We start from the raw sequence: 22,956 nt of genomic DNA, 5'->3' as shown, positions 1-22,956 counted from the left end.
TTTTTTTCTTTTGTTTTTTAGATCCTATTGTTCAAATTGCAATTGATAATTCTAGAAATATTTTATATACGCGATCAGAAAAAGGAGTAATACAAGTAAGTAATCATATAATACTACCATTTAAGAGTAGAAAAATATTCCTGTTTTATTAAGTAAGAAGAGTTAGTCATTTTTAAACTTTCTCTGAATTGTGTGCTTTTTTTACAAAAAGCATCCCCACTGGGTATGGTGACGCACATGTGTAATCCCAGTATTTGAGAGACAGAGAGGAGGATCGCAGGTTCGCAGCCAGCCTCAGCTACTTAGTGAGGCCCTCCACAACTTACACCCTGTTTCTAAGTAAAGAATAAAAAATAGGGCGAGGAGAGGTGTAGCTTGGAGGAAGAATGCCCTGAGTTCCATCCCCTGTTTCACAAAAATAAATAAATAAAGCAACCCAAATTATTTCTTAGGACTCCTTTTTTATGAGTTTTTAGAACTGAACGCTTTCATACTTGTATTAAGTAACAAAATTAAAGGATCCCTAAAAAGGGAAAGTTTATTTAGTAAAATGCATATAGTATAGTAGCTGAAGGTGGTTTCTCATGCCTGCAATCCCAGTACTTAGGAAGTACTTAACACAGGAGGATTTCAGGTTTGAAGCCAGGAGGCCTTAACTTAGACCTTGTTTCAAAATAAAAACTAAAGCCAGGCCTGGTGACACATGCTTGTGATCCCAGCATTTGGGAAGCTGAGACAAGAGGATCGCGGTTTGCAGCCACCCTCAGCTGCTTAGTGAGGCTCTTTGCAACTCAGTAAGACCCTGTTTCAAAATAAAGAATGGAAAACAGGGCTGTGGGTGTAGCTCGGAATGCCCCTAGGTTCCATCCCCAGTACTGCAAAATAAAATAAAATAGGCTGGGTGATGGCACACACTTGTAATCCCAGGATTTGGGAGGCGGAGAAAGGAGGATCGCAGGTTCCCAGCCAGCCTCAGCTACTTAGTGAGGTCCTCTGCAACTTAGTGAAATCCTCTTTCTAAATAAAGAATAAAAAGTAGGGCGAAGAATGTAACTCGGAGGTAGAATGCCTCTGGGTTCGATCCCAGTACTGCAAAAATTAAATAAATAAAATAGGACTGGGTTTTTTAGGACTGGGTAGTTTAGAGATAGAATGCCCTTGGGACTGGGTAGTTTAGAAGTAGATTGAACCCCGGGGTTCAATCTCCAGTAAAATGGAAAGATGGAGAGAGGGAGAAACGAGTGAACAAAAGGAAATCACATTTAAGTGAGTACAACTTTTTATTTACAGGTGTATGATTTGGGTCACGATGGACAGGGAATGAGTCGAGTTGCCTCCGTTTCACAGAATGCTATTGTCTCTGCTGCTGGAAACATTGCTAGGTGATATGTCATTTATTGTCAGATATTTTATTGACATGCATAATTAATACTGTTTATGGGTAGTATACCAAGATGAAATTTTTTGCTCAAAATATCTCTGAAAGATAAGGGATGTTGAAGAAAGGTGATACTGTAGGGTATACCTGAAACAGCCGTTAGAAACTATACTTAACTTGATGGTTTGAAATACAGGGCAGATTGGCTTTATTGTATAAAGTACAGCTTGCATGTGTTTTATTTTCTTGGAGCTATAAATTTGCTTTGTTGGGGATTAAACCCCGAACTTTTCACGTGATAGACAAGCTCTCTACCAATGAGCCACATCCCCAGCCCTTTTTTGTTGAATTTTAAGTTCTAGGTGCTCTGTTAAAGCATTATAGGTGTAATTTGAATGCTATAGTTCTCCATCTTGTAACTACTCATCCTTTTGACAGGCCTACACAGTATAAGCAAGTGCTTGAACCTAACCCAGAAGCCAAGGAATTCTCTATTAGACACTTTGAATGCATATTTACCAACTGCCTAGGTCAGCTATAGACACTGTCTTGACTTTCTGAAGGCAGGTGGCCAAAAAGACAGGGTTTCCAGTTTTTTCCCCCCAACTTTTGAAAAAATTCCCAAGTCTAGAGAGAAATGAAAAGAACACAGTATGGAATCCGGGCATGGTGGCGCATGCTTGTAATCCCAGCATTTGGGAGGCTGAGACAGGAGAATCACTGTTTGAGAGGACAGCCTCAGCTACTTAGTGAGGCCCTTTCCAACTCAGTATGACCCTGTTTCAAAATAAAGAATAAAAAATGGGGCTGGGGTTGTATCTCAGAGGTTGGATGCCCCTGGGTTCCATCCCCAGTACCATTTAAAAAAAAAGAACACAGTATAATAAAAATTAATAGGCCCATTATCTAAAATCACCAATTGCTAGCATTTTGCCTTGTTTGCTTACTCTTTCTTAAGAGCCATTTGCAAGTAAGTTGTTGCCATCATGCCTTTCACCCCTAGATTCTTCTGTGTAAGTCTCTTTCTCTAACCACAGTATCATTACCACACCTAAGAAAATTAACAGTAATTCTATATCTGCTATTAAAATGGTATAATAAATGGTTCAGATAAAATTTCCCATAGTCCCCAAATCTTTTTTTTTTTTTTTTTTTTAATTGCGGCACTGGGGATGGAACCCAGGGGCATTCTACCTCTGAGCTATATTCCCAGCCCTATTTTGAAACAGGGTCTCAGTGAGTTGTGAAGGGCCTCACTAAGTAGCTGAGACTGTCCGTGAACCACGATTTCAGTTTCTAGCTGGGCATGGTGGCACACACTTGTAATCCCAGCATTTGGGAGGCTGACACAGGAGGATCGCACATATTGGAAGCTAGCCTCAGCTACTTAAGTGAGGCTCTCAGCAACTTAGTGAGACCCTGTTTCCAAATAAAGTATAAAATAGGTTTGGGAGTGTAGCCTGGACGTAGAAAGCCCCTGGGTTCCACCCTTGGTACCACCAAAAAAAAAAAGAATATTTCAATTTCTGAATTTGTCTTTCTTTCCCTATAATTCAGTTCTCAATAATGTATTTTTTATCCAATATTACATTGATGGCATAAACTTTCTTCCCCATGTATATAAGGAGACAATCAGTTTTACCACTGTCGATTCTCTCCATTACAATTCTTTCATTACAAAGGTTCATTTCCCCCTTTTTTAACTAGGGCTAATCTCTACACTGGTAGTTTGATGCTCTGAGATCACTTTGTTTCTCACCAACCATTGATATAGTGGTTTTAGCCTTTTGTTGTGATCTTTGTTTGAAAATTGGGATAATCTTAACTATATTCATTTTAAATACATATTCTAGAACTTTTGCCACTTCTTGCTGCTATTTTATTATTTTCCTAGGAAATTAATTAATTTAGCCTGATGATGGAAGCCAGGCATGGTGGCACATGCTTATAATCCCAATACTTGGGAGGCTGAGACAGGTATTGCAGGTTCAAAGCCAGCCTTGGCAATTTAGCAAGATTCTCAGCAATCTAGTGAGACCTGTTTCCAAATAAGAAATAAAATTGGGCGTGGGGTGGGTGTCTCGCATCTGGGTTCAATCCCTAGTATCAAAAAATAAGCAAATAAATTAGTAGAAGCATACTTTAGTGTTTTCCTTTCTTTTTAGGACCATTGATCGTTCTGTTTTTAAGCCAATTGTTCAGATTGCAGTGATTGAAAATTCTGAATCATTGGACTGTCAGTTATTGGCTGTCACACATGCAGGTAGGTAATTTTATTCATATATCTACTATTTCTGTTGCAATTTTATTAATATTTAGATATGGAAATTTACCATTGGAAATTTTTTCCTCTGTCAGTTGTCAAGCCATATTAATAAGGCCTAAAATTAAGGATTTTATAAAATAAAAAATTCCTCTGCCTCTGTCTACTCATTTTATAGCTATATAACCAGACCTGAAGATTAAGAGGCTCATGCTTAGTGGCAGCCTGAGCCAGAATGGAGGCTGTCTTGGCTTGTCACAGCAAGTTCTTTCTACTGAAATGTGTTGCATTTTCTTAGAAATCTATTTCAGGTGATTGTCCAGATGGTGATTTAAGATCAATGAGGAAAATGATGTATGATTTTAGCAGTTTGTTTCTCTATAAAATTTGATACACATGTGCCTCAGGTTCATTGTTTGCTGCTACTGATGCATGATTTTACTCCATCATCAGGTGTCAGGTTATATTTCAGCACTTGTCCATTTAGACAGCCATTAGCACGGCCTAATACATTGACGCTGGTTCATGTGCGCTTGCCTCCTGGATTCTCAGCATCTTCAACGGTGGAAAAGCCTTCAAAAGTACATAAAGCTCTTTATAGTAAAGGTAAGTTTATCTCTGACATTCTTCTAGCACCCCCATCATTTTTATTCAGTGTTCTTGATTTCACCAGTACATAAGCAATGTCATTTTCTATTAGATACTATTATAAGTACAATATTTTATGTACTAAATAAGTTTTCATAAAATTAATTAAATAGTTAAGCCTATTTCTGTCTTTTTTTTTCCTTTGTGTGTGTGTGTGTGTGTGTGTGTGTGTGTGTGTGTGTGGTACTGGGGGTGGAACCCAGAGGCTTTCTACCTCCAGGCTATACTCCCAGACCTGTTTTATACTTTATTTGTAAACAGGTCTCACTAAGTTGCTGAGAGTCTCACTAAGTAGCTGAGGCTGGCTTCGAACCTGTGCGATCCTCCTGTCTCGGCCTCCCAAGTGCTGGGATTACAAGCGTGCACCACCATGCCCAGCCTATTAATTTCAAAATATAGTCTAACTTTCTCTCTTTTTTTTTTTTTTTTTTTTTTTTTTTGCGGGTCTGGAGATGGAACCCAGGGGCGTTTGACCTCCGAGCTACACCTCTTGCCTTTTTTTTTTTTTTTTTTCTCTTTATTTTGAAACAGGGTCTCACTGAGTTGCAGAGGGCCTCACTAAGTAGCTGAGGCTGTCTGCGAACCGTGATCCTCCAGTCTCAGCCTCCCAAATGCTGGGATTACAAGCATGTGCCACCACGCCCGGCTTTTTTTTTTTTTTTTTTTTTTTTTTTTTCCATAATGGGGATTGAACCCAGAGGCATTCTACCTCCAAGTTATGTTCCCAGCCAAATTTTATTTAATTTATTTATTTATTTATTTATTTATTTATTTATTTATTCCAGTACTGGGGATAGAACCCAGGGGCATTCTACTTCCAAACTACACGCCTAGCATTTTTGTTCTTTATTTTGAAATAAGGTCTCACGGGGTTGCATAGGGCCTAAATGTCTGAGGCTGTCCTCAAACCGTAATCCTCCTGTGTCAGCCTCCCAAAATGCTGGGATTACAACTGTACACCACCATGCCCTGCCCATTTTTTCTTATTTGGAAACAGGGTCTCATTAAGTTGTGGAGGGCCTTGCTAAGGCTGGCCTCGAACCTGCTATTTTCTTGTCTCAGTCTCCCAAGTATGAGGATTATAAATGTGTACCACCATACTTGACTTCTAACTTCAAAGACATTAAAATGTGAAAAAATCTTATCAGGTTGGTGCACACCTGTAATCCCAGGTACTTGGGAAGCTGAGGTAAGAGGATTACAAATTCAAGACCAACGTGGGCAATTTAGTGAGATGCTGTCTTAAAAAATAAAGAAGTTGGAAATTAGGTTGGTGGTAGTGTCCCTGAGTTCAATCCCTATACCACCAAGAAGAGGAGAGAGAGAGAGAAAACTAAAAAAGATAAAGCAAATATTTATCTGAAAGTAATATAGTATAAGATTGAGAACATTAAAACTGGATGTGGTGATGCACACCCTTATTCCCAGTACTTGGGAGGCTGAGACAGGAGGATTGCAGGTTTGAGGCTAGCCTCAGCAACTTAGTGAGACCCTGTTTCAAAATTAAAAACAAAATAGCTGAGTGTGGTGGGCAGAGACAGGAGGATCGTGCAGGTTCGAAGCCAGCTGCGCTTAGGAGACCCTGTTTCCAAAATAAAAATGTAAAAATAGGTCTGGGAGTAGTATAGCCCGGAGGTAGAAGGGTTTCCAGGAACCCCAGTACCACAAAAAACAAAACAGAACAAAATAGCGCCAGAGGTGTAGCTCAGAGGGAGAATGCCTCTGGCCTCGATCCCTAGTACACACAAAACAAGTGACAGAGAATAGTGAACAACTCTACCATACTGATAATATATGTTCATTCAAAGAATTTATTGTTTATTTTGTAACTTGTTTGCTTATAAAGATTAATATTAAATGCATATACTAATGTTAATTGTTTTAAGTCATTAGTAACACATCAAACTTTGTATAATATAGTTTTTGTCTATTAAACATAGGTATTCTATTGATGGCAGCCTCAGAAAATGAGGATAATGACATTTTATGGTGTGTCAACCATGATACCTTTCCTTTCCAAAAGCCAATGATGGAAACCCAAGTAAGTTATTCTGAAGATTCTAAAAATCAATTTTATGTATTTTCTTTCTTTCTTTTTTTTTTTTTATTTTTGAGAATCAAACAAACTCAAGGGCATTGGGTATATACTTGGCAAACGCTATACCATTGAGACTCACCCCCCAGCTCTTGTTCTCTCTCTACACCAGCAGCCCTATTTTTTATTCTTTATTTTGAAACAGGGTCTTACTAAGTTGCAGAAAGACTCACTCAGTAGCTGAGGCTGACTGCAAACCACAGTCCTCCCATCTCAGCCTCCCAAATGCTGGGATTACAAGCGAATGCCACCACACCCGGCCACATACAATTTTTAAGTAAAGAACAACTTGGTAAGCAACTTTATTTATTCATTTATTCATTCATTTATGTGTGTATTTATTTATTTATTTATTTATTTATTTATTTATTTATGGTGCTGAGGATTGAGCCCTTGGGCATTCTCCTCTGAGCTACAACCCCAGCCCTATTTTTATTCTTTACTTTGAAATGGTCTAAGTTGTTGAGGCTGATTTCGAATCTGCGATTCTCCTGTTTCAGCCTCCCAAGCACTGAGATTACGAGTGTGTACCACCACACCCGGCAGGAACTTTATCTTCTGATTTATGGCTGTTTGCTTCTAATAGTAATACATGTTTAAAAGTCATTTTGGAAAAAATCATTTCATTAATTCTTTGTTTTACTTCTGTCAAATCAGAAGTTATTATGTTAATCACTAAAAACATCTTTAGCCAGGTGTGGTGACTCACAATAATTCCAGTATTTCAGAGGCTGAGAAAGGAGGTTGGCAGGTTTGAAGCCAACCTCAGCGACTTGGTGAGGCTGTTTCAACATTTAAAAATCAAATGGATTAGTCCGGTGTGGTGGCAGATGCTTGTAATCCCAGCATTTGGGAGGCTGAGACCGGAGGATCACGGTTCACGGACGGCCTCAGCTACTTAGTGAGGCATTCTGTAACTTAGTGAAACCCTGTTTCAAAATAAAGAATAAAAAATAGGGCAGGAGGTGTAGCTCAGAGGTCAAACGGCCCTGGGTTTCATCCCAAACCTGCAAAAAATTAATTAATTAATGTATTGGGGTGTAGCTGAGCAGTAGAATGCCACTACTCAGCAGTAGAATTCCCAGTGCCATCAAAAAAGAAAAAAAAAGAAAGAAAACATCTTTAAGGAACCATTGTAACCCATTCAGAATGTATACCTGAAAATAAATGTTTTCTGGGATTATCTTTGTCCCAACTAAATATATTGTATTTTGGGAGGCAATCCATTATGACAAACTTTAACAACCTGTTTGGAGTTTTGCCTAAATTGTAAGTTTTTATCTTATTGCATCTTTCTTCTCTACATAGGCAAATATACACACACCAACACAGTTGTGTTCTAAATGCATATACCAGAACATAATCCTTGACTCCATGACATCAGTGTAGTCACCCTGGGTGAGCGACCAGACTGCCATGAGCCCACCGACTGCCTGGGTCATCCGTCCTCATCCTTGTTCATGATGAACTGAGGGGACACCGTTACTTTCCCTCTCGTTGGTGTCCTCTGTTCTGTGCACCCCTTCCTGTCCGCACCCGTCTGAGTTGGTTTCTGAGCAAATCAGTTAAACCAAACCTGCTGCAGTGTGACTGTCTGCTGCTGTCTCTGGAGCTATGTCTCCATAGGCTCTTTGGTTCTGTCACTGGGTGCTTCCTGGTGATTCTCAAACATTAGTCCTTCATTTAGGGGAAGTGGGGAGCAGTGTGCAGTGGAAGAAGGAAAACTCCAATTCCTAGAGGTAAAAGCATAATTTGAATGAGCTCTGCCAAAATTCTGACATGGTTTCAGGAGCTAGTCCTTTTTGGTTTGTTGGTTTGGTTGAACGCTTTGAACTTTACAGAGCATTTACTGTGAGCCTTGTGCTATCATAAAGTATATGAACTCAATTCAATAAGATACAAACCCTGCCCTGATAGGGATGTTTTGATGGGAGGAGAGGTTGAATTCTGGCTCCACCTCTCCTAAGCTATGGAGCAAAGGACTTAATATAATTTTGTTACTCTATTTTCTAATCTGTAATAATTATAGTAGCTATGGAGCTGCCATGGAATTAAAGAAGTTCATATATAAAGCACCAAGAAAATTTGAAGTTTATCTTTAAAGATATCTTTGTCTGGTATGAAAGATTATTAGTATAAAAGATGCCTGGTTAAGAAAATATGGTAGTAGAAAGCCTGGCGTGGTCGTGCACGCTTATAATCCCATCACTTGGGAGGCTGAGACAGGAGGATCACACAGGTTCAACTACTTAGTGAGGCGCTTGGCAACTTAGTGAGACCCTGTTTCCAACTCAAATATGAAATAGTCTGGGAGTATAGCCCGGATGTAGAAAAACCCTTGGGTTCCACCCCCAGTACCACACACACAAAAAAAAAGTGATAGGAGAAAGTTAAATATATACCTTTGAGGAAATTCATATTAATGATTTATTAGTAAATTACATTTACATTTATTTAGAAATTTTCTGCCTTTTATTTTCTTTTTAGAAGCTTCTGTTTTATGTAACTTTAATAAGATGTATGAAAAGTATATTTCTTTTACACAGATGACAACCCGTGTTGATGGTCATTCCTGGGCTCTTTCTGCAATAGATGATTTGAAAGTAGATAAAATAATAACACCTTTAAATAAGGATCATATTCCAATAACTGACTCACCGGTTGTTGTACAGCAGCACATATTACCTCCAAAGAAATTTGTTCTTCTCTCAGCACAGGTATGTACATATTCTCTTACAGTAGAGACAAAAGAGAAGTGACATTCAAAGCTATTGTCAGATACTCTTGACAAATGATGCTACATTCCTGTGCATGCATCATTCTATATGTATGAATAAAACTAGTATTGGGTCTGCATGGCCAGAAAGCATGTGCATTTATAATTTTTAAATATTGCCAGGTTTCCCTATATGCATTTGCTCATGATATCTGTAAATGCCTCTTTCCTCACAGCCACTCCCATTACCTTATACTAGATACCTTATTTGGCTGTTCTTTTATTAAGAAATGGACTGTCTTCTCAAGCGTTTGCTTCTGTGAAGTATCTCTTCCTATTCTATTCTATAACCTAGTGCTTCCTCATCTGAAATTTCACTTTTCTAAGGTTTTAGTAACCCCCACGAAGTTAAATGTATTCTGAAAATTATTAGAAATTTCCAGAAATCAGAAGTCATAAGTTGTAATTAAATGTTCTTCTGAGTAGCATGATGAAATCTTGTGCCTTCTAGCTTTGGCTACTAAAACATGAATCATCCCTTTGTCCCGCATAACTCAGCTATCTATGCTACTGCCTGTTAGTCACTTGGTGTCTGTCTTGCTTATCAGACTGACTTAGATCTTTTTGTTTTGTTTTTTTGTGGTGGTGGTACTGGGGGTGGAATCCAGGGGCCTTCTACCTCCGGGATATACTCCCAGACCTATTTTATTTTTTATTTGGAAACAGGGTCTCTTAAGCCAGCTGAGGCTGGCTTCGAACCTATGTGATCCTCCTGTCTCTGCCTCCCAAGCGCGGGGATTACAAGCGTGCGCCACCACCCCAGGCAGACTGACTTAATTTTGTAGTGCCTATTTATAGGATTTGGTACTATCTTTGGTTTCAGGCATCCAATGGGTGCCTTGGAATGTATCCTAAACTTCTATGTGGTTGTCCCTATGTGGTTGTCCTTTTGATTTGTAGAATTAAGTTTTTTGTTGTTGTTAGTTTTGGTGGTACTGAGGATTGAATGGCAGGGGGGATTCTACCTCCAAACTATACCCCAGCCCTATTTTATTTCTTTATTTTGAAACAAGGTCTCACTAAGTTGCAGATTGTTTCACTAAGCTGCTGAGGCTGGCCATGAATTTGCAATCCTCCTGTCTCAGTGTCCCGAGTACTAGGATTACAGTCATGTGCCCCACACCCAGCCTAAAATTAAGATTTATGTATTAGGGAAGTTTTTGTGATTTTAGCCTCAAATAATTTGCCTGCTTTGTCATTTGACTTTGTTTACAGAGATTTTTTTTCCCCATGCTAGCTATTTTATAAGTAATCAAAATTTTAAGTTATCTTTTCAAACTAAAGTGCTTCCTCACTAAAGTTTATGAAAGAACTCACCCAAAGTCTCTTTGGTTTACTTCTAGTAGTATTATAGTCTTACTTTTCCCTTAAATCTTTGTTCTGAGCCGGGCGTGGTGGTGCACGCTTGTAATCCCAGCGCTGGGAGGCTGAGACAGGAGGACCGCACAGGTTGGAAGCCAGCCTCAGCTACTTGGTGAGGCTCTCAGCAACTTAGTGAGACCCTGTTTCCAAACAAAGTATAAAAGAAGTCTGGGAGTGTAAACTGGAGGTATAAAAGTCCCTGGGATCCACCCCCAGTACCACAAAAGCATAAAATAAAAATAAAGCTTTGTTCTGTTTGGAATTATCCTGGTATAGTTATGAGTATGGATCCAGCATCATTTTTGTCTACATGGATACCATAGTGCCAACATTATTATTGAACAATCTAACTTTAATCTTCTAGTCTTGGGCGGCCTGGATTGGGCAATGTTTTTCCAATTGAGTTTTCTCTCTGAGTATATAGATGTAGTGTAGTTTGGGAGTTGAAATGTAAATGATCTTTTTTACCAGTTTATTTTATATTCTTGAAGTTGTCTTTTAGTTTCATTTGTTTGATTAAAGAAGGTAGCAGGATCAGTTAACTGCCAGCCAAGCTTGGTACATAATGTTATTCCTTTTTTTTTTTAGGGGAGTCTTATGTTTCATAAACTTCGGCCTGTAGATCAGCTGAGGCATCTTCTTGTCAGTAATGTGGGTGGAGATGGAGAAGAAATTGAGAGATTTTTTAAATTACATCAGGTAATTATTTATATGCTTATAATGTGGTGATACTTTAAAAATGAAACTATGGGAATAATGGTCAAATTTTACATAAATAGGAACTAAAATATTATAATAAATAATCCTACCAGTCTTCTTTCTAGTGTGTGTGTGTGTGTGTGTGTGTGTGTGTGTGTGTGTGTGTGTGTGTTTATTTGAAAGAAAAGGAGTTGTAAGACTTTTTTTAAATATTTCTTTTTTCTTTTTTGCAGTACTGGTAATGGAACCCAGGGGCATTCTACCTTTGAGCTACACCCCAGCCATGTTTTTTATTCTTTATTTTGAAACAGGGTCTCACTGAGTTGCAAAGGGCCTTAACTAAGTAGCTGAGGCTGGCCACGAACCACGATCCTCCTGTCTCAGCCTCCCAACTACTGGGATTACAAGCATGCAGCACCATGCTGCTCTTGATAAATTCTTATTAAAATATACTAATAAGATAACAAGGCCGGGTGTGGTGGCGCACGCTTGTAATCCCCGCGCTTGGGAGGCAAAGACAGGAAGATCGCGCAGGTTCAAAGCCAGCCGCGCGCGCTGGCTTAGGAGACCCTGTTTCCAAATAAAAATGTAAAAATAGGTCTGGAAGTGTAGCCCAGAGGTAGAAGGGCTTCCAGGAACCCCAGTACCACCAAAAATAAAAAATAAAAAAAAATAAGATAACAAGTGTCTGGTGTTCAAATTATGTGATAAATGTTTTTTTTATTGCCGGGCATAGAGGCACAGGCTTGTAATCCCTCGCTTGGGAGGCAGAGACAGGAGGATCATGCAGGTTCGAAGCCAGCCTCAGCTGGTTTAAGAGACCCTGTTTCCAAATAAAATATAGGTCTGGGAGTGTAGCCCGGATATAAAGGCCCCTGGGTTCCATTCCCAGTACCACCAAAAAAAAAAAAAAAAAAGAAAGAAAAGAAAAAGCTTTTTTATTAAAAGTGCAAGACACTCTGTACATATATGTGGTGTGTGTGTGTGTGTGTGTGTACACAGGCACGTGTGCATGTGCCCACAATCAGTGACCTCAGAAAGAAACTTGAGGCAGTGGTGTAGAGACATTAATATTTCTGTAACTAGAATTGATGAGGTTAAAACTGGTAATGTTTGGGTCAAAATCAAGAATATCAGATCAAAGTTAAGTGTGCAAACCCTAGATTCAAACGATCTATTAAAAAATTTCTTGACCCAGTGTGGTGGTGTACACTTATAATCCCAGCATTTGGGGGGCTGAGTCAAGAGGATCACGGTTCACAGACAGCTTCGGCTACTTAGTGAGGCCCTTTGCAACTAAATGAGGCCCCGTTTTAAAGTAAAGAATAAAAAAAGGGCTGGTAGTGTAGCTCAGAAGTAGAATGTCCCTTGGTTCCATCCCCACTACTGGAAAAAAAAAAGTTGCTTGAATTCTCTGGATTTCAGGGATGTTTGTTTTGTTTTCTAAATGAAAAATGTGCCCGGGCGTGGTGGAACTTGCCAACGCTTGGGAGGCTGAGACAGGAGGATCACACAGGTTCGAAGCCAGCTTCAGCCATTTAGTGAGGCCCTCAGCAACTTAGTGAGACTCTTTTTCCAAATAAAGTATAAAATAGATCTGGGAGTATAGCCTGGAGGTAGAAAAGCCCTGGGTTCCACCCTCAGTCCCAAGTAAAATGTGCATTACATTATATTAATGTGCCAGACTCTTATTAATGCCTGGCATACCATAAATGTTAACGTGTGCGTGCACACGCGTGTGTGTGTGTAGTTTGGTTGTTATTTTTGCATTTGGTGATGGTGCTACACCCCAGCCCATTTTTGTGGTTTTTTTTTTTTTTTTGAAACATGGTTTTGCTAAATTGCTGAAGGTCTTGCCGAGTTGCTGAGGCTGGCTCCAAACCTGTGCTTCTGCTGTCTCAGCCACCTAAGTGCTGGGATTATAGTCATGCTGTTTGCCGCCATGCCACCTCTTACATTTTCTACAAGTTAGAAATACTATGAGAAAAATAAAAGGAGAAATAAAGCAAAAACTAAATCAGAATCAAGAGAAAGCATCATTTAATACGGTATTTGTGCTAAACTTTAAAACGGTAGTGTTCAGTTTTTTAATACCAACTGATTTGGCTCTTTCATTTATATTAAGCGTGTGCTTTGTGCTAGGTAGATTTTTTCTTTAAGTATTAAATTTGTTTCTGTATTTTTTGTGTCATTTTTAATTTAGAGGTATTGGACAATTACTGCAACTTAAAATTCATTACCAGATGTGCCAAAAACAGTAACAAGCTGTTAAATACTGCAGTGAGTAAGATTACTGGACCATGCTTTTAGAGAAATCATGGTTAATAGTCAAAAGTTACCATTATACCACTTAACTCAAAGCTCTGTACTTCTAATTAGAACACATTATCATTTTGACATAATTTATTCTATTTGCGCAGTTATTACTATGCCCAACAAAAGTTTCCCAAATTTTAAGTCCTTCTTTAACACTTATAAATTATGACTTTGACTTAGCTGTTAACTATGAGTTCTTTAAAAGATCTAATTTTTACTTTCAAACTGATCCAAAAGTATAGGACATCACTACCATGTGAGTTAATGGATAAAATCGGAAGTGTACCTGTATAATCAAATTATGTGATAAGACATTGTAACGATTTCATGGTTCAAGTTAACACAAGAAAATACTAGTTCGAGTCGGACGTGGTGCCGCACACTTGTAATGCCAGCATTTGGGAGGCTGAGACTGGAGGACTGTCCGGTTCGTGGACAGCCTCAGCTACTTAGTGAAGCCATCCGCAACTTAGTGAGACCCAGTTTCAAAATAAAGAATAAAAAATAGGGCACGGGGTGTAGCTTGGGGATCGAATGCCCCTGGGTTCCATCCCCATACCCACAAAATAAATAAACAAACAAACAAACAAACAAATAAATAAAATACTAGTTCGAAGTTACTACAGCATTTAGCATTTTTACTGCAAGCTTTATGTCGTGTTACTCCTCTCAACACTTATCTTTAAGAAAATCGTAGTGTTCATAAGTACAAAAATTGTTATATCCAGTAGGTGGTATTCTACATAGCCAAGATAATAAGATTCTTTATAAAATTGGGTTTAAAAGTACAGATTGCCTTGATAATTAACAGTTGTCTCAAAGGCTAAAAATCAGGAAAATGCAGAAAATAGATATTCTCATTATTATTTGCTTTCAGAAATCCAAAAATGATCCCATTCCAAGAAATGATAAAAGTTATGATTAACATACTGTATGTATCTCTTAAGCCAAAGCAAACTTTTCACCTTAAAGAGGGTAATTCTGGTTTACATTTAACATCCTTTGTCCAAAAAGGACCGTTTTGTGGGGGGGGCGGTAACTGGGCTTCCTGGAACCCTTCTACCTCCGGGCTATACTCCCAGACCCATATTTTTATATTTTTAATTGGAAACAGGGTCACTTAAGCCAGCACGGCTGGCTTCGAACCACACTTTGGATGACTCTGGTTTTGTCGTCTTTAATTCTACCATACAACTTCTAAGAAATTTAAACTGTATGCAGTGGGTGAGCACTGGGCCCAAAGCAGGAAGCTACTAGGCAGATTTAAATGCTATATAAAACAGTAAACAAGGCATCTTTTAAGACCCAGGTGTGGTGGCACACACGTTTGTAATCCCAGCACTTGGGAGGCTGAGACAGGAGAATCTGGGTTCACAGCCAGCCCCAGCTGCTTAGTGAGGCCCTTTGCAACTAACTCAGTGAGACCCTGTTTCCAAATAAAGAAGAAAAGACAGGACTGAGGGTGTAGGTCGGAAGTAGAATGGCCTTGGGTTCCATCCCCAGTACCGGGAAAAAAATAAAAATAAAAATCCTTTTGAAATGTTTGTTTAATATTGGGAGGACTTTTTTTTTTAAACAGGAAGACCAGGCTTGTGCAACTTGCCTTATCCTTGCTTGCTCCACTGCTGCCTGTGATAGAGAAGTATCTGCTTGGGCTACTCGGGCTTTCTTCAGGTATATGTCACGGTTTTTGGTACTGGGCCACTTTTTAAATGGTTGCTTTGTCAGTGTTATAGTTTGTCTTACCAGATAGTTAAGTGACTACATAGGAAAGTCATTAAGATTAATTTGAAAAGGGGTAAAATTTGGATAAAGTACAATACTGATGGAATAGCTAGATTAGCATAGTTTGTCCATTTCTGCTCTTTCTCTGAATTTGGTTCTCTCTTGCTTCTACACTTTTTTTTTCTTTTATTGCTGGTGGTACGGAGATTTAACCCCCTCTACCCCTGAGCTACACTCCTACTCCCTTTTTTTTTTTTGGAACACAGTTTCACTAAATTACCATGTGTGCTGCCCACAAACTTGTGATCCTCCTGTCTCAGCCTCCCACTCCTGGGATTATAGGTGTGCACCGTTGCCCCAGCATTCTTTTGATACTTCTTTGTGTCTCACTTGCTATCTCATTTATCTTTTTTGCTTCTTCAAACACTACCATTTTTGTTGTATGTATACCTTTGGTACTGAGGGATTCTGAATCACATTAAAGAAACTTGGTATTAAAGAGTTTTGTTATTTGTGGTGTGTGTATGTGTGTGTGTGTGTGCACGTGTGTGTGTGTGCGTGTGTGTGTGTGTGTGTGTGTTCTGGGAATTGAACCCTGGGGCATCTCTAAGCTACAACCCCTTTTATTTATTTATTTATTTATTTATTTATTTATTTATTTATTTATTAACCGAGTTTCAAGTTGCAGAGGACCTCTCTTAAGTTGCTGAGTCTGGCTGCAAACCTGTAATCCTCCTGCCTCGGCCTACCAAGTACTGCTATTACAGGTATGCCCACAACACCCAGTTCCCCAGCCCTGTTTTATTTTTTATTTTGAAACAGGATATCACTTAGTTACTGAGACTGACCTCAGACCTGCAGTCCTCCTGTCTTAGCCTCCCTTACTGAGACTTTAAGGATGTTCCACCACACCCGGCTTGCTGCTTCTTTCATTTGTTTGTTTGTTGTTTGCGATAGTAGGAATGGAACCCAGGGGTATTCTACCTCCAAGCGACACTCCCAGCCCTATTTTGCATTTTTTATTTTGAAACAGGGTCTCACTGAGTTGCAAATGGCCTCACTAAGTAGCTGAGGCTGTCTCCAAACTGCGATCCTCTTGTCTCGGCCTCTCAAATGCATCACTACGCCCAGCTTTGCTGGTTCTTTTTAAAATTACTAGAGTTTCGAGCCGGGAATGGTGGCGCACGCTTGTAATCCCTGCACTTGGGAGGCTGAGACAGGAGGATGGCACAGTTTCGAAGCCAGCCTCAGCTACTTAGTGAGGCTCTCAGCAACTTAGTGAGACCCTGTTTCCAAATAAAGTATAAAATAGATCCTGGGAGTATAGCCCGGAGGTAGAAAAAGCCTCTGGGTTCCACCCTCAGTACCACAAAAAAAAAAAAAAAAAATTTACCAGAGTTTCCTATAATTCTTCCTAGTAACAATTTCAGATCAACATTTAATGAATAAATATTATGCATCATAGGCATATATTTCACTATACATTAAAGTTTTTAACATTTAAGGCATTTATTTGGAACCTAAGCAGAACAAGGAACAATTCTAGCTTTTGTTTTGTTATGTTTTTTACTGGGCTTAAACCAGGGGCATTCTACCTCCAAGCCAAGCTACATCTCCAGCACCTTTTTTTTTTTTTTTTTTTTTGTGGCACTGGGTTTCTGGAAACCCTTCTACCTCTGGGCTACACTCCCAGACCTATTTTTTTATATTTTTATTTGGAAACAGGGTCTCCTAAGCCAGCGCGCTAGCTTTGAACCTGCGCGATCCTCCTGTCTCCACCTCCCAAGCGCGAGGATTACAAACGTGCGCCACCACGCCCAGCCTTCAGCACCATTTTTTATGTTTATTTTGAAACAGAGTCGAGTCGCACCATTTTAATGAAAGTCTCACTCCTTGCTGAGATTGTCCTCAAACCTAGAATCCTTCTATCTCAGCCTCCCATATACTCAGTACATTACAGGCATGTGCCACACACCCAGCTCAATTCCAGGTTTTAGGATGGGTGGTTTTAAGCACATGACGTGACCATAAGTATGCTCAAAGAATTCGAGCTTAGTTTGCTTCATGAAGTTCACTGAATTGTTAGAGTAACCCATTTTTTTCAAGTATTGAATCCAAAGTACACGGGCTATTAATACAAAAAGCCCTTATTACATTATTAGTGACATGTAAAGATTGATTAATATGTTCAACAAGTAAATACATAGATATAAAAAGAGATTTGAACCCATGCCTTTGAAGACACATTTTTAGTTATATAAAATTCTAAAATAAAGCCGGGCTTGGTGGCACATGCTTGTAATCCCAGCATTTAGTAGGCTGAGACAGGTTCGCGGTTCACAGACAGCCTCAGCTACTTAGGCCCTTTGCAACTCAGTAAAACCATGTTTCAAAATAAAGAATAAAAGGCCAGGCGTGGTTGGCGCACGCTTGTAATCCCAGTGCTTGGGAGGCTGAGACAGGAGGATCGCACAGGTTCGAAGCCAGCCTCAGCTACTTAGTGAGGCTCTCAGCAACTTAGTGAGACCCTGTTTCCAAATAAAATATAAAATAGGTCTGAGAGTATAGCCCGGAGGTAGAAAAGCCACTGGGTTCCACCCTCTGTACCACAAAATAAAAGATCAAAAATAGGGTTAGAGGTGTGGCTTGGAGGCAGAATGTCCCTGGATTCCATCCCCAGTACTGCAAAAAAAGAGAAAAAAAAATCTAAAATAAGTCAGGCGTGGTGGCCCATGTTTGTAATCCCAGTACTTGGAAGGTTGAGACAGGAGGATCACAGGTTTGCAGCTGGCCTCTACTACAGAGTGAGGCCCTCTGCAACTTAATAAGACCCTGTATCAAACTAAAGAATAAAAAATAGGGCTGGGAATGTAGCTCCAAGGTAGAATGCCCCTGGGCTCAATCCCCAGTACAGCAAAAAAAAAAAAAAAAAAGATGGGTAGTTTTCCTGAACAAACGCAGCCTCTGTTGTCGTACAAATAGGTATGGTGGTGAAGCACAGATGCGATTTCCTGCTGCTCTTCCTACTCCAAGTAATGTCGGTCCCATTCTGGGGTCTCCTGTGTATTCTAGTGAGTATAAACATCAAAATGAAGCTTTCTATAATTTTTTTATTTTTATATGATTTCTACTGTAGTATTCCTGATTGTGGCTCTTAACATGATGACAGATTGACACTAAATCCTTGGTTGCAATCTTAATTTTATTTCCTAGAATAAATAATAGTATTTACAGAATTCATTTGATGTTCGGAAGGAAAAGAGTGAATGATTCAATCAGAAGAAACTCCTATGTAGGATTTCCCAAAGTTAGATTGCTAGGAAGTTACTGGAAAATGAGATGAATCCCCAGTTCTGTAATTATAATAGCTGATGCTGCTCCTCATACATGTTCGTAAATACCTCTGTATCTAATTTTAATCAATTCAGAAGATGGAAAGATTATTTTATAAATCATATATGGGTGGGGTGGGAGCCAGGGGAAGGTTCACCAAATACAGTGTGTGTGTATGCCTCTGTCAGTCTGAGCTGCATCATGATGTATGATTATAATGCACTAATAAAAAAATAAAATAAATCTCTATATACTTTTTTCCCTTTATAGGCTCTCCTCTTCCTACTGGTAGTCCCTATCCAAATCCATCCTTTATGGGAACACCATCTCAAGGTACCTCTTTGCTTTGTTTCGGATCACTTGCTTACTGTTCTATTTGAATAGCTAACATGAGTTGTTATCCTTAATGTTTAGTGTGGAAAACATTAACTTGGCCTATTTGGGGGGGCGGGGGCATTTAATAGCTGTCAGTTGAATTGCTTGACATCAAAGCAAGTATTGGCTTTGGCTGTGAATGCCTTTATTTAGGAACTTCCATAATAGTGTGCCTGGAAATCCCCTTATTTGGATATTGGGATTTTGGGGGCCTTAAAATTAGTATAATGTGTTCTGTTTCACTTCTAGTGTTAGGAGCAATGATTGCAAGTTGTCTTTTCTTTTCAATGTGCAATGCTAGCAGTTGTAAAACTTACATGGGTGAACCTGTTCCAGTTTGTCACTTTTCTTATCAAGCAAAACCAAATTAAATCTCAGTTTATTTCATTATTTTTGTAAATATTCCTGTCTTTGTGTACAGATATAACAGGCTTAGGCTATTGAGGATTTATACATTTATATTGTTAAGAGACTTGTTTTTATGTATGTCTAAGGTATACAGCCTCCTGCCATGTCAACTCCAATGTGTGCTGTGGGAAACCCGGCAGCTCAGGCCACAAGTATGAGTTGCATGACTGGACCGGAGATTGTGTACTCTGGAAAACACAATGGGATTTGCATTTACTTTTCTCGAATCATGGGGTAAGTTTTTCATGAAATACTTAACTATTTATTGCTCATTTGGGCCTTTATTATTTTCTTTTTATTTTTACAGTACTGGGGATTGAACCTAGGATGTAGGCAGGGGCACTTCAGCACTGAGCCACATCCCCTGCCTTTTTGTTTTAAGACATGGTCTTACTAGGCTACAAGCCTCACCTCAGACTATGATCCTTCTTTCTCAGCCTCCTGAGTCACTGGGCATTTGTCCTCCTTGAGTAGGGAAATATTTTTAGCTAAGCTTTGGTTTTTGTTTGTTTGGGGTTTTTTGTGGTACTGGGGATGAAACTCATGGGCCTTCTAACTCCAGACTACACTCCAAGATCTATTTAATTTTTTACTTGGATACAGAGCCTCACTAAATTGCTGAGGCCGCCTGCGACCTGCCATCCTCCCTCTTCAGCCTCCCAAGCACTGGGATTACAGGCATGTGCCACCACACCCAGCTTTTAGCTAAGTTTTTAACATTATTTATTTCTATTAAATTTTACTTTTAGCTTATTTGCCCATTAGTAAAATTGCTTTCTATCATTCAACCTTTTATTATCTATCTCTTGCTGTATTTTATTTGTGTGTTTGTATAGTATCAGAATATACCCACATATCTATTAATAGCACAGCATTACAAACTACCCCATAGCTCAGTGACATATGTCTAGATGTCAGCTGGGCAGTTTTGGTCTCCTGCAGCTCCTTCTTGCATGTGCAGTCCATTGTGAGAGTAAAAAGAGCTCCTTGTCATAACTGGATTCTAACGTGTCTGGGGGCATGTTTGTGGCTGCTCGACGTCCTCAGCTGGGCCAGCTGCATTGTTTCCCATATGGTCTCCTCCAGGAGGCCAGCCAAGAATTACTCACTTGCTCGGCGCAGGCTTGCTTGAGAAAGAGTGGACACGCAAAGCCTCTGGATGCTGAGGCTCAGAACTGGCCTACCACTCACTTTTCTGCCTCATTCCTTGGCCAGAGGGAAGACTCAGACCAGCCCAGTTCAAAAGGTGGGAAGTAGACTTCAGTACTCCAGAGGAGAGGTATCAAAATCATTGAAGAGAACAGGTATAGGGAGAGATAAAGAACCACAGTTATTTTTGCAGTCTACTATATCTAAGTAGATATCATACCTAGTATATTTTTATTAGATTCAAATTGTATGCTGTCGTTCATCATATGCATTGCTTAACAATGTGAAGCTGTGCAGAAACTACATTATCTGAGGTAACTTAGGTGTATTTGGTTGAAAATTTTACTTGTTTTCCATTTTCCTAGATAACTTAATAAATGTTGAGTGAAACTATTATTGGATTTAAAAAACTGAAGATAGCCATTACATTCCTAAACAAATTTGCCTTGTATTATAATTGTTTTTGTTCATTTACAGCACAGCTATTAAAACATTTTTTGTTCCAGAAACATTTGGGATGCTAGCTTAGTCGTGGAGAGGGTGTTCAAGAGTGGCAACAGAGAGATCACCGCAGTAAGTCTTTGGCATTATCCCTTGGTTACTGTGTGATCAGATTGTATTAATGAATAGTTAGGATTGTTTTACATTTTTTCATGTTTAAACAACATGCAATGATTTTTTATATAGATGTTTGTGTACTTGTCCAATAAACTGTCCATGTGCTAATTTTTTCAGAGATTGATAGTAGGGGTTGAACCTAGAGGTGTTCTGCCTCTGAGCTGTACCTTCAGCCTTATGTTATTTTTTAATTTTGAAACAGAGCCTCACTAAATTTTAAGGATCTTGCTAAGTTACTGACACTGGCCTCAAACTGCAATTCTCATGTCTCTGCCTCCCAAGTACTAGGATTGCAGGTGTGTGCAACCACACCCAGCTTCTTCGTTGCTTTAAGTCTGAGCTCTTTTATTTGCTAACTGCCTGATCATCAGTAATTTCTTAACGTTTCAGAACCATACCTCACTCTAAAATGAGAAGAATAACCTGTCTTCCTCATAAAATTGTTGTGAGGGATAGTCAGTGCTATCACTGAGAACTTGCCTTATTTGTTTGTCTGTTTTTGCTGTACTAGGGATTGAACCTAGGGGCTAATACCTCTAAGCTATTCCTCCAGTCCTATTTTATCTGGAAATAGGTTCTAAGTTATGGAAGTCCTCACTAAGTATCCTAAGCTGGTGGTGAAGCTGTGATCCTCCTGTCTCAGCCTCCTAAGTACTGGGATTACAAGCATGAGCCACCACGACCAGCAAAAGTTCACATTTCTAAGAAAATACATTTATCTAACACAGTATGTGATGTTTAAAAACGTGAATACATTTTTCTAATATAGTATATAAAGTCTAAGAACAGAAATCTAAATCTAACTTTAAATCTAAATAAAGTGATAAAAATGGTCACCTTGGAGATAGAATGACTAAACATTTGAAAAGAAAATGAGGAAACTTTTTAGTTGTTGGAAATATTCTATACTATGAGTGGATGACCATAAAAATGACATTTAGTTAGGTTGGGCGTGGTGGCGCATTGTGGCATATTTGAATTACAAGTGCGTGCCACCATGCCCCACTTTCATTACTCTTCAAGGGAGAATTATGTTGTTCATAAAGCAGGGCACCTCAAAATTTAAATTGTGTATATATTGAATTTTAGCTGTACTGGATATATGTTTTTTATGTATAAACTTTCAGTGTTTTTAACTTTTGAAAACTCTTCCATCCTTGCAGATTGAAAGTAGTGTTCCCAGCCAACTGCTGGAGTCAGTGCTACAAGAACTGAAAGGTCTGCAGGAATTTCTAGACAGAAATTCCCAATTTGCAGGGGGACCATTAGGAAATCCAAAGTAAGAACAAAGAGGGTTGATTTGTTTGTTCACTTTATTCTTTTTACTGTATTTTCTGTTGAGCTATAATTCACATGACATAAGAATCTGACTTTAAGTTCAATAGCTTTACTGTATTCACAGGTTATGCAACCATCTCTGTCTAATTCCAGGGTGTGTGTGTGTGCGTTACTGGGGATTGAACTCAGGGACATTCTATCTCTGAATTATATACCCAGATCCTTTTATATTTTGTTTTGAAACAGTCTTACTAAGTTGCAGAGAATCGCTAGGTTGCAGAGATCCTCCTGTCTCAGCCTCCCAAATCCTGGGATTATAAAAGCTTATGCCGCGACACGCAGCTTAATTCCAGAATATTTTCAACATGCCAAAAAAAAAAAAAAAAAAACTCTGTGCCCATTAGCAGTCTCTCCCAATACTTGGGAACTATTATGGATACTTGATATACATGGAAAAATGCAATATGACCTTTTATATCTGGTTTCTTTCCCTTAGTATTATGTTAAGAAAGTATCCATCCATTTCTTTTTGA

The 22,956-nt window shown here is 39.1% G+C and overlaps 1 protein-coding gene across 2 annotated transcripts in view; it reads left to right on the top strand.

The window, feature by feature from the left end:
- NUP155 (nucleoporin 155) overlaps positions 1–22,956 on the top strand; it is a gene marked incomplete at both ends in the record, with an annotated part of 64,726 nt that overhangs the window by 14,583 nt on the left and 27,187 nt on the right. For both annotated transcript variants that reach the window (XM_080692316.1, XM_080692315.1), the window contains 13 exons: positions 22–95; positions 1,291–1,382; positions 3,544–3,641; positions 4,095–4,247; positions 6,230–6,330; positions 8,931–9,101; positions 11,111–11,221; positions 15,117–15,211; positions 18,245–18,333; positions 18,866–18,928; positions 19,465–19,612; positions 21,034–21,100; positions 22,309–22,424. In XM_080692316.1, coding sequence (XP_080548442.1) covers positions 22–95; positions 1,291–1,382; positions 3,544–3,641; positions 4,095–4,247; positions 6,230–6,330; positions 8,931–9,101; positions 11,111–11,221; positions 15,117–15,211; positions 18,245–18,333; positions 18,866–18,928; positions 19,465–19,612; positions 21,034–21,100; positions 22,309–22,424 — 1,378 coding nt within the window. The remainder of the gene's footprint in view (positions 1–21; positions 96–1,290; positions 1,383–3,543; positions 3,642–4,094; positions 4,248–6,229; positions 6,331–8,930; positions 9,102–11,110; positions 11,222–15,116; positions 15,212–18,244; positions 18,334–18,865; positions 18,929–19,464; positions 19,613–21,033; positions 21,101–22,308; positions 22,425–22,956) is intronic.

This window comes from Muscardinus avellanarius (assembly GCF_963383645.1).
Source record: "Muscardinus avellanarius genome assembly, chromosome: 1".
NCBI lineage: Eukaryota > Metazoa > Chordata > Mammalia > Rodentia > Gliridae > Muscardinus > Muscardinus avellanarius.
Note: the sequence above shows the minus strand (reverse complement) of the source record. Positions and strands in the feature narration are given on the sequence as shown.